The 12,306-nt window shown below is 36.2% G+C and overlaps 1 protein-coding gene across 6 annotated transcripts in view; it reads left to right on the top strand.

Annotated features, from left to right (window-relative positions):
* sbf2 (SET binding factor 2) overlaps nt 1-12,306 on the top strand; it is a 169,574-nt gene that overhangs the window by 139,288 nt on the left and 17,980 nt on the right. The window contains exons 24-30 of one of the 6 annotated variants that reach the window (XM_051114465.1): nt 102-277; nt 3,710-3,837; nt 3,919-4,114; nt 4,203-4,399; nt 7,394-7,531; nt 8,562-8,645; nt 12,009-12,083. In XM_051114465.1, the coding sequence (XP_050970422.1) occupies nt 102-277; nt 3,710-3,837; nt 3,919-4,114; nt 4,203-4,399; nt 7,394-7,531; nt 8,562-8,645; nt 12,009-12,083 (994 nt within the window). Of the gene's footprint in view, nt 1-101; nt 278-3,709; nt 4,115-4,202; nt 4,400-7,393; nt 7,532-8,561; nt 8,646-12,008; nt 12,084-12,306 lie in introns of all 6 variants that reach the window. The other 5 variants (XM_051114466.1, XM_051114463.1, XM_051114468.1 and 2 more) reach the window with 5 other exon arrangements.

Genomic DNA, 12,306 nt, shown 5'->3' with positions numbered 1-12,306 from the left:
CTAATGATTATTTGCAGATTTTCTTGCTCCATGAAGGTGTGGCAGCTCTGTACTAAACTGTTAGGTAAATCACTCTGACCGTATGTCCTGCTTTGTTTTAGCTAATTAAGGTGGCGTTTGATGAGGAGGTGAGCTCAGAGATGGTAGAGATCTTCAGGAAACACCTGCAGCGGATACGCTACCCACCATCCATCTTCAGCACATTTGCCTTTGCAGCAGGACAGACAGCACCGCAGCTCATATTACCCAAGCAGAAAGAGAGAAACACGGGCTTACGGTTAGTGCAATATTTGTTTTATAGAGCAGACATGTAAATTTAGCATTCAGTGTTGAGTTGAGGCAACAAAACTCTTTGATATCCTAACCTGAAGAACAACATTCAAGCAATGGTTCCGATTGTATCGTTTTTTAATTAAAGGAATAGTTGCCCCAAAAATGAAAATACTGTCATTAATTACTCACCCTCATGTCATTTCAAACCCGTAAGACATTCGTTCATCTTTGGATAACAAATTAAGATATGTTGGATGAAATCCGAGAGCTTTCTGACCCTGCATAGCGGTGTTAATTTCGTTAACGAATAATTTTCGTTAGAATTTTCGTCAACGACATTTTTTCACTGATGAAAACGAACAATGAAACTATTTTTTGTTTTAAATGACAAAAACTATGAATAAAAACGAGACGAATATGTTAGGAAGGGACAATTTTGGAAGAAGAGATGCATTCAGAACTAATCTGCTGCGTGATTAGGAGCGTATTCATCTATTCGGCAGGACATAAGCTCGCATACATTTCCTGCACGTCTCATAAAACGTTCAGAAATGTCAATATCTGGGATTAAAAGAAGAGCAGACACATAAATTTGACCACGCAATAGAGAACTCAATTCTAGTGTTGTCATGATACCAAAATTTTGACTTCGATACGATACCTGACTAAAATATCATGATACTACTACTGAACCGATACTACGAAAAAAAAAACAGAACAACAGGAAAAGTAACTGAATAATAGATGATCGAAATTGAGATCATAGTTATTTTATCTATTAAAACAAAGCATTTCATCCTCCCCTTTAAAAAAAATAAATAAATAAATAAAATAAAAATAATCACATGCCAGTGCCACTACACAGAATTATGGTGAACAACTACCGAGCCTACAGGTATGTAGAGATCTTTGCTATATTGGTAAGTTCGCTTAAATGATAAAGACAAATCTTATTTCATGATATAGTCATTTTATTTCACAACAGCAATTTATATCATGACAGTCATTTTTTACATTTTTTAACTTTTTTAATAATAAGAACCTAGATGCAAGTAACAAACTAAAGGAAAACTACAATAAAACAAAGACACAAATGAAATAAAGAGGGCCCAATGAAATCTGTTTTATTTTTTCCTAAATTTACATTTAAAAAATACATATCAAAAAGTTTTGCTTGTGAATCTCTTTTCTCCATTAATTTTCTATTCTATTTTAATCGTTTCGTTACATTTTAATAATCAAAAGCATGTTTAATGAATTATATTTTTTAATATTTTTTTCTGGTAACGATTCCTTAAACATTGTTTTAATAATATTTTTATTATTAGTAGTAGTACTATCTTTACATTAAGTAATATATTAATATATTTCTGACTGTTAAGTTAAACCGATCTTTTATTTTGACAGGTTGCTATGAAGACCTTTAGGGTCTTCATTATATGACCATAGTTTTCTGCAAAAGAAACAGTAAAATGCTCATGAAGTGACTCTCAGAGCAGTTCTAGAGATTATGCTCATGTGTTCATGTAGTCATATACTGAGGCGGCAGAGGCTGAACACCGCGAGCTTCACGCATATGTGTGTAACATTAGTAAACAAAACTGCGCGTCTGCGCCATTCACTAACACAGACACGCAGAAATACGGCTCTTATTAAAATGCATTCTTAAAGTACCGGTACTAGTAAAATGCGGAATCATACCGTTTTTAAAAGCAGGGTATCGCAATACTTTTTTAAGTACCGGTATATCGTGCAGCACTACTCAATTCGGTCCCATTTTCGGAAAAATACAAACAAAATGATGTCAAATTGTCCGTTTTGGTGAGTATTCACATAAACAACACTCGGTTACGTCTTGGGTGAACGTAAACAGTTGGTAAAATATCGGACATGTGTCAGTACATTGCATTCGTTGCTGTTTGTTGCTGTCTATGCTGTGTGAAAAAGCTCTCAGATTGCATCAAAAACAACTTGTGTTCTGAAGAAGAATGAAGGTCTTATAGAACATGAGGGTGAGTAATTAATCCAAACCCATATGAGTTTCTTTCTCCAGTGGAAACAGAAATGAAAAAGATTGTCAAGCTTTAAAAAGGACACGCCATAAACGTAGTCCACACAACACAGAAGTTATTTACTGATTATCTTCTTTCCAGGAGGGCTTTAAAGGCCATGACTTGATTGTTGAGTCAATATCTTGAGTCAAGCTGAATTTGAGAACTGGATTAGTCCAATTCAAAAATCATTCAGACTAGTTTTGCGAGCTGTATAAAAACAGATTCATTGATTTCAAAATCACTCTCAAATGAATGTCACATTAATTAATCAGACACCACTACTTCTCTAGTGAACTTACTTGAACACACCAAGGAGATATAGTTCAAGATTTAAGCGTTCATACAAGGTGCTTTAAGTGCTTAAAATGTGACTTGTTGAAATTTAAGGCCTGGAAAACCCAGAAGAGGTACTTAAAAAGTGCTTGAATTATTGAAAGACAACGCATCTATGAAATAAGTGTTACATTTCTCAATAAGCACATATTTTCACGCAAAATTCACGCAGTTCAAAAAACATAAAACCTTTTTTGCTTATTTCAGTTAATGTCAGAAAACAATCAAGCTAAGCAAGTAGTAGTACTGACAGTGTAGTGTAAACATGGCTGATGAACCAAATCAATTGAGTGACTTTCGCTAGAACCACTCCGATTGATTCAAACTTGTGACTTTGATTATTCATTTCAAGCGGTTCACTAGCAAAAACCAGGTCAAATTAAAATTCATTAATTTTTGAATTTCAGCATCGCTTGTAATGATTTTAAAAAGCACGTAGTGATGGGTGAAACGGAGCGTTTCGAAACTCCAAATCAGTTAAACCATTACGTCCCAAAATGATTCACTGTTTTACAGCGCTCCAGTCAGATCACATATATCGAATGGAATTGGGGTTGTAATACTTTGCATGTGGTCCTTTTTTTTTTTTTTTTTATATTTTTTTCTTTTTATATTTCTCTTTAGAATTTGAAATAGAAGACATTGTTCAATAAGATATGAGATCTCTGATTGAAGTCCTTAAAATTAAAAAGTAGTGTTTATAAAGTGCTTAAAAGTCCTGGAATTTCATTTTAGAGTATCTGTACGAACTCTGAGATTTGAATGTAATTTTCAGTCTGTTCTTCTCACAAAGCTCTCGTATGGCTTCAGCAGACTCAGAATACAACACACACGTCATATGGACTACTTTAATGATATTTTTCTGTCATTTTTGGAGCTTGACCCCATTCACTTTCATTATATTTAAAAGAGTGGCCAAGATGTTGTTAAATTCTCCTTTTGTGTTCCATGGAACAAAGTCATAAAGCTTTGGAACAACATGAGGGTGAGCAAGTAATGACAGAATTTTGGGTGTATTGTTCAGTTAAATGAAAATCTGTTTCTTGTAGAACACTATCGAAGTCCATTGTGAAGGGGGCTAAGAGGGCAGGCAAGATCACAATGGGCCGCCAGTCCACTCTGAAGAAAAACGAAAAGGGCAGTCGCATGACGTGGCACGAGGATGATGACATCTCCAGTAAGTATAGGTCACAAAGCTGGAAAAATGTTCTATCTCAGCAGTCATGGCTCATTCAGTTGTGTAATGTTGATGTTTTAGTCTCAGATGATGGTGAGCCCCCTGCCAGCAGCACACTGAAGGCCTCAGAGAAGTCCACTATGGAGCAGTTAGTGGAGCGAGCGTGTTTTCGTGACTACCAGAGGATGGGCCTGGGTACCATTAGTTCCACAAGGTCTAAAAGCGGAGAGCAATTCCGTGTCACGGCAGTCAACAGGCTCTACTCATTGTGTCGCAGGCAAGAAGCAACCCAACACCTAGACTTTGTTTTGCAGTCTCTTAGCTAGAACGGCTGAATCACGAATCATTTTCTAAATGGTTTACAGTTACCCTGGTCTCCTGGTGGTGCCTCACACTGTGCAAGACAGCAGTCTACATAAGGTGTCCCGCTGCTACCGGCACAACCGCCTGCCAGTCGTGTGTTGGAAACACCCTCGCTCCAAAGCGGTTTTACTCCGTTCGGGTGGTTTTCACAGCAAGAGCGTGGTTGGACTTTTCAAGTCTCAGAACCCTTCTTCAGCAGGTTTGTTTGTGCAGCTAAATATATTACATCAAGGAATCTTGGGTGTGGTTTAAATATTTGCTCTGACTAAGACTACGCGGTTAGTCTCAGGCCTAGACAACATGCCCACAGCCTGTTCACTGACTACTTAATGCATGTTACAGAAACACTGGACAGTGATTCCTTGATCTGGCAAGCGCTAATCTTCATTGGATGACTTCATGCCTCTTTCGAGAATATGAGAACGTGTTTACGAGAATGTGAGGTTTTTGTTTAGAAAGTACTAGTTTCATACAGCAGGCACTTTTCAGGATGAAATAATCGCTGGATTCGACAAAGATTTTGCTAGGAACTACCGCAACATTAGTTAAATATTTTTCGTGGCTGTCTATTATTTCCAGAAAAAAATCACAGCTAAATGAATTGAGAAAACAAACTGCGGTGGGTCATTTTTTTAACGTCTGTGTCTGTGTCGTAGTCTTCCTGTTGTAGGTGGTTTTTGGCCAGAATAAGCTGCAATGTGGACCAGACCTTTGGCCGTTTAGTCTTGTTCTCAACATTTTTGACACAACGCCCCTGATTCAACACAATATTCTAAATATTGGTGCCTTAAGATATTTCCTCTCAGATTTCTGCTGCTTATTACAAGGCTGCTTGTTTTCAAAACTTTTTTTTATATATTTAATAAAACACAAAACGCTTTGTGATTCTATACACTACCAGTCAAAAGTTTTTTGGCAGTAAAATATTTAAAGTTTTTTTAAGAAGTCTCTTCTGCATTTATTTGATCCAAAATACAGCAAAAGCAGTAATATTGTGAAGTATTTTTACTAGTTAAAATAACTGCTTTCTATTTGAATATATTTTAAGATGTAATTTATGTCTGTGATCAAAGCTGAATTTTCAGCATCATTACTCCAGTCTTCAGTGTCACATGATCCTTCAGAAATCATTCTGATATGCTGATTTGCTGTTCATTTCAACTGAACAGTTGAGTACATTTTTTTTTCAGAATTCTTGGATGAATAGAAAGAATTAAAGATAAGAATTATTATTATTTTTTTTTTTTTGCTTTAAATGTATCAAAAATGATGATAAAGACATTTATAATGTTACAAAAGATTTCTGTTTCAAAAGAATCAAAGAAACCTGAAAATTTCTTCTCAGCTATTTTCATAATAATAAATGTTTTTGAGCAGCAAATCGGAATATTAAATTGATGTCTGAACGATCATTTGACTGGAGTAGTGATGCTAAAAATTCAGCTTTAAAATCACAGGTTTAAAATATATTTAAATAGAAAACAGTTATTTTAAATAGTACAAATATTTCAAAATTTTACTGTTTTTGCTGCACTTTGGACCAAATAAATGCAGGCTTGGTGAGCAGAAGAGACTTCTATAAAAAGCTTACTGTCCAAACACTTTCGACTGGTAGTGTACGTTTTGTATGTTTTCCAAACCAAATAATAGTTATTGAAGGGGAAAAAATTATTTCTGTTAAAAAAAAAAAAACGTAATTAATCACACTTTTTTTTTTAATTTATCATAATTAATCCCACCTGACAATAAAGTGTTTAAATATACTTTTATATTGCAGTAATTTCATATTCAGCCTTTAATTTAATGTAGAAAAAACATAGTATATATTTTATATTTGTTAAATATTGTTTATGACTGAAAGCAAGTACAGTATCACTGATACCAATATTACTGATGTCTCCAGAAATTTTTTTTTTCCTAATATTTAACCATTGACCGTAGCCATTCAACAGTACAGTATAATTAACAGCTATCAGTTTTAACATTTATTAGACATTAAAAAATAACTTCTAATGTAAGTGAACTTAAAACAATCTTTACAAAATCCCATTATTCACCATTGTTTAAATAGGCAGTTAAGTGCAGAAATCCAATGAAGTTATCAAATACTAAATTAAATATAGATGAATCCTTAAAACTACAAAAGTTATTGATTTCCTCGTTTTTCTTTTGTTCTTTAGTTAACAGACGTCACGGCAGCTGGGTTATTTTATTTGGCTGCTATTACTTTAAGAGCTGCCACTCCTGAACGCTCGTAGTTTCATTCACGCTTTAATATGAAATAATACAGGTTACAGCATGCACTGCCGCATATGCGCATGCAGTTGAAGTGTGCGTGCTACGAGCAAAGTATAACAACTGACAGGACAGGTAAATTCGTTTTAACTTACACATGGCCTGACATCATCTCACCTGACCGCAGTTCATGGTTGTTCTACTGAAACTCCTCATCACCTGTACAGTTTCCATGTTTGTTTGACTAGCGCTAATTTTGACAGCACTTTTCTGTTTACATCTTGATTTTGTATAGGGCTGCAACGATTTCCCGATTTTATTTGAGTATTTGATTTTTAAAAATTCTTGACAGAAATTCTGTTCTTCTTAATTAAATCCATTCTGTTGCCCCCTGAGTAAACTACAAAAAAAATTGTTATAATTATCCGATTACTCAAATAATTGTCAGAATAATCAACAGATTACTTGATTACCAAAATGATCGTTAGTGAGAGCCCTAATTTTGTGTGTGCATGTGTGTTTTTATTTGAGTTTTAGTTATTTTAAAAATATAATTAAATTCATCCTGCTGCCCCCTGGTTAAACTACAAAAGAATAATTAATTATAATTATCTGATTATTCAATTAATTGTCAGAATAATTAACAGATTACTCGATTACCAAAATAATCGTTAGTGACAGCCCTAATTTTGTGTGTGCATGTGTGTTTGTATTTATTTAAAAAATATAATTAAATTCATTCTGTTGCCCCCTGGTTAAACTACAAAAAAAATTAATTATAATTATCTGATTACTCTAATAATTGTCAAAATAATCGGCAGATCACTCGATTACCAAAATGATTGTTAGTGACAGCCCTAATTTTGTGTGTGCATGTGTTTTTATTTAGGTTTTAGTTCATTTAAAAATAAAATGAATTTATTCTAATGTTCTAATGATGCTCTCTTGCTGTTACCAGCTCCAGCTTCCTCAGAGACCTCCAGCAGTCTGGAACAAGAGAAATACTTGCAGGCCATCCTCAGTTCCATCCCCATCTACTTCAAACCCAACGGCAGCAACACCCTCACCAATCGCTCCCTCATCGGCTTGTCCCCAGGTACTGCAACGACATCAGGTGCATCCTTCACTTGACGCCTGATTCTTCACTTTCTTGTTTAGACTTGTTTTTGGCCCTTTTTGTGTTCTTCAAGGCTCTTATCTCCTCCTGGTTTCCTCTTGGTTGCACAAAATGTTATTTATGTTTTGGGCTGATTTCCAAAGGAACTGGAGCACAATTGTGTGGTTATGTAAGGAGAGAAGGACATGTCGAGGTCACCTCCCATCCATCTCTCTCCTTGCACTCACTGCTCTCCACAGCCGTATTGCAGATGGCGGCTCAGACCACACAGATCCTGCCCCGTCAGCTATGCAGAGTCGCCACCATAATCTTCCATTTATCCCCACCTGCTGGGGAAAAAAAGCAGCCTCCTCTCACCAGCAAATGGCTCATCTTAGTTCTGATGATAGTGCTGCATGGCAGCTTTAAGTTCTCTCAATTCAAAACAGACCTTCGGTCTTGATACCCTAGATGGGTTACAACAAGAGACCAGACCGGAATCTGACTTGGGCGGTGCTGTGTCCTCAAAAATGTACTGTGTAATTGGACCGTGAAAAGGATCCTTTGCTCCATGTGGGCCACGCCAGAATCCATAAGCTAGATTGATCCATACTAATCCATGTTTGTTATGGCCTTCAAAAGTGGGTTTCAGAGTTGAGTTGAGATGTTTACTAACTGCAAGCATTGATGTCTAATGTGTTTGGTTCCAAAACCTAGCGAGCTGCCTATCTAGTGGCATCATAGTCATGCTCAAAACGCAAAGCTTTTCCAAACAGCAAGTCAGCAAACGTGCCTTCACATGTATCCTTGGATGATGCCATTGCATTGTTGATTTACGTATCATGCTTCTTAGATAAAAATTGCAAATTAAGCCATTAAGGTGAGGAATGGTGAATCACTGACTTAACAGACCCACAAAGGGAATTTTAGATCAGGCAGTTGGCAGCTCACTAGGGTTCGGACAAGGGCTATGCTGGCTTGTTTGTATGCAATGCATGGTGTGTGTGATTGTGTGTTTTTATCTGTTTAGCAAGCGAAAGAAGGGCATCAAGAATACCAAAGATGGCCCCTGTCCATTTGGACATTTCCTTCACCAATAGCTTCACCAGAGGAGGTGAGTGGGCCTCTATTCTTCATTTCCGTTGACTCCGAGGAGATATTTAGCGTCAAACCAATTCCCCATCTTTCATCTGATATCATTAGTTGACTGTCTTCTGTCTTGATATCTCATTATCTGTGTTCTATCACAGACCACAACTCTTCCCACACACATACACACGCTTATGCTGTTTTGACTCTGGCCCGCTCTTTCATTTTTTGCGGTGATAGTTCTGCTGAACTTGCAGATATTTGTCACCACAATTCTCCCAAAGTACACAGTGTGTTTCATAAAATCCAAAAAGCTAGCCATGTAGATACATTCAGAACACCCATTGCGAATGATTTTTTAATCTCGAAGCGGTGCAGAAGTATTCACCTCCCCAGTTAGGTCAATATCTGCACATTATCTTTGAATATGATATTGCAAACAAGAAGTTGGACGGTCTTTGCTGTGACCACAGCTTGTGCTTTATTGTACACCATGGGAAGGGTATTACGTAGATCCAATTTAGACTCGGATAATCACATCTTCTGAATTCAGGCTTCCACTTTTCCAAATGCTCACCTCAGATCAAAGAGACATGTAGGGTAATGTATATTCGTGACAGGATTTTATATTACGTGATATTCTCTCATAGAAAATAGAAAGTCTCAAGGGTTTGAAACAACATAATTTTGTAATTGAAGACAGAATTTGCAGTGTTGGATGAACTAGTCTTTTTTTATTATTTAAACCCCATTATATAATCTTGTTTTTGTATTTGTGTGTTTTGTCTTGTTTTGAACATCACGTCTTCTGTAAAACATGTTATGTCAGGTCATGATGCGTTGAGTTCTTGGAAAAGAGCTCATGGTTTTAACAGTGATTGGTTAAAAGATGCAAGTCCCAGTTGATGGGTTTAAGTTGACGTCATGATTCAGTGATGCTTCTCGTCATTTTTTCTCGAAATCTGGGTTATAGATGGCAGCTGCTGCTGAAGACTCATTTCTTTGCTGTTGTGCACTGAAATTAGACAGGTCTCTGTCTCACCACAGCCAAATATAATCCAGCAGGTGCAGACTAAGACGTTTCCCATCATGAGCTCTTCACAGAAATGTGGAACTGATTTTTCACTTCCTCATTTTTGGTAACCTTTTTTCTTGTAATTTGTTGTGTTTGCTAAGTCAAGCATCAACACATCTTGCTCATACTTCTTGTAAGGGATTTGAAAAATCAACGAATCGATTTTAATCTGTCTTCACTTTGATGAATGGATATCAGTTCTTAAATTCCAAAATCAATCTTTTTTACTATGCTGTTTTCTGAACAATAAGTTTTGTGCTTTTGATGTCAAACAAAGTCTCAGCTTTTAAATTCTGTCATTTTTATCACATAATTCAAACAGTGAATACAGATTTGATGCTTGTTAATGTTTTGTGACACTGCATTCAGACGCTTCACTTCAGGTGGCAGTGTGGAGTGCACTTAAACCGATCGTCTCTTGCTCTTTACAACTAGTTATAGCACAAAATATAAACATGAATGAATGCCCGAAGTTATGTTGAAAGAAATGGTTTAGCTTCCTGAAATGCCTCATGTAATCACTCAGTCAGTGTTTGATTTGGACTTGTTACTTAGTTGTTCATTTTGACCTTTAATATTATAGTAATGCACCAAATAACAAGGCTCTCATTTACATAGGTTGAAAGATTACTTTCCTTAAGGCAGGGCTTCAGACTGCGATCAAACAGTTGCGTTTTGCGACCATTTTTTCTGCCGGTTTTCTGCCTAAATTTTGTAAGCGGTCGCACTGGCATGACCACCACGTTGTTCAACTCAAAAGCGCTACTGTTTCTGTTGCATATGTGAAACATCAAATGGCAAATGAAACAAAAAGTCTGACAAAAGTCTGTTATAAACAGCGCTGATGTACATCAGAAAACCAGAAGTACTAACGCTAACTGTAACTATGGTGTTGTGGTAGAAATAGTCTAATGTTATTACATTATTCATTTCATGGATTGTTGGATTGTACTGCCTATTGAGAAAGAAGTTCAAGCAATTTTCAATGACCTTTAAGCATTTCACACAATTATTACCATCATTTTAAAGCTCTAAAATGATCCAATTTGAATGTTATTTTTAATAGGATGAGTTTCTTTTAATTTAATCTTAGTGCTTTACTGTCAAATCTGTATAAACATGAAATAAACAAGAAATAAACAGGTAATATTATTAGTAACTGTACTTACGCAAAGCAATAGTAATTTTACTCCCACACACCACCCCAACTTAGCGGTGCTGGTGCTATTGTTTCAAATGTTAGTCTGGAGCTGCCTTAAGGAAAAACTGACCATACTGCAGCTGATATATATCCAAACTAATTGATAATTAAATCCAAATCTGATCTAACCATGAACTTGTGAATCAGAATCAAATCAATTCGTCAAATCAATACCCTAGCCCTAGTAATGTCTGAATCATTGCGCACCTTGTATCTAGTGCTACATAAATCATATCTCAAATCTAGCTGCTTCTGTGTAGAGACTTGACTGTCAGATCTATTGACTTGGGCCCATAAATAACCACCCAGAAAACCCTGTGAACCACATTGTGATGCCCTGGCCACAACACCTTACCCTTGTATAAGCAAATTTTGTACAGTCAAGCACCACTCACATTTTCATCACATAACATAAAAAGTCTAGTTTTTCCATATATACTACTATTTTTCCACATTCTTTGATCTCCTGTTCTTCATACTCGTGTCATTGACATAATGTTCCTGTCATTCATGTAAACCTTTTGATTGTTTACCAAACCATCTTATTGTCTTCATTGATGCCCCATCTTTGCATACTTCACGTCAATCTGAAAGATTCAGGTAACCCAAAAATAGAGGTCGACCAATATTGGATCTTGCCAATATAATAACGTATATGGGAGGGAAAATTGACTTCCTAATTAATCGCAAATAGCGTTCAATATACAGTATATGAAATCCTGTGTGCAGTCAGAATAAGCAGAACTCAATTTTTAGAAACACAAATTATTTACTTAAATGATAATTGTTACTATTTATTGAAATCTGCGTAATATATCTATAAATATTGTCAATATTGAAACAGCCATTTTTTCTAATATCAAACTGTTTCAAAAGTATTGATGGTGATTATTTGGCAAAAGCAATAAATCGGTCGACCTCTAATCTTAAAATCCTAATGTTATACAGGCTTGCAGCATTTCTCTCTTGTCTGTCTCAGTAAGCTGAGCTGCTAATGACTGTCCTGTCTATCTTCAGAGGGGGTGATTGTTGCATGTGTGTGAATTTTGTTTTCTGTTTTTATTTCCTGTTTCTCTGTGCCACCACCAACTCCTGCACCCTTAATCTACCAGTACTCGGGTACAGGGATAAACTATTCACTCACTCAAACCAAAAAGCTTCAGCTAAGGGAAGAATTCACAATCAAGGTATAGTTTCTGTTTTACTCATTCTTACTAACCTAATCCATGTTCTCAGCCTCTCTTTGACCTCTGTCCATGCCTCTGTAGTGTCTGAAAGTTATACCGCAATGAGGTTACCACTGACTTTTCTGGTTTCCTCAAGTAAACTTTAGTGTGGCAAGACCACTTCTGTTGTAGTTTGTACTGGCAGGTCTGTAGTGAAGGCAGTTTTGAGGTTCAGCGGTATGTT

This window comes from Labeo rohita, chromosome 7 (assembly GCF_022985175.1).
Source record: "Labeo rohita strain BAU-BD-2019 chromosome 7, IGBB_LRoh.1.0, whole genome shotgun sequence".
NCBI classification, from domain to species: Eukaryota; Metazoa; Chordata; class Actinopteri; order Cypriniformes; family Cyprinidae; genus Labeo; species Labeo rohita.
The sequence above is the reverse complement of the archived record's forward strand: the minus strand, read 5'-3'. Positions and strand labels throughout refer to the sequence as shown.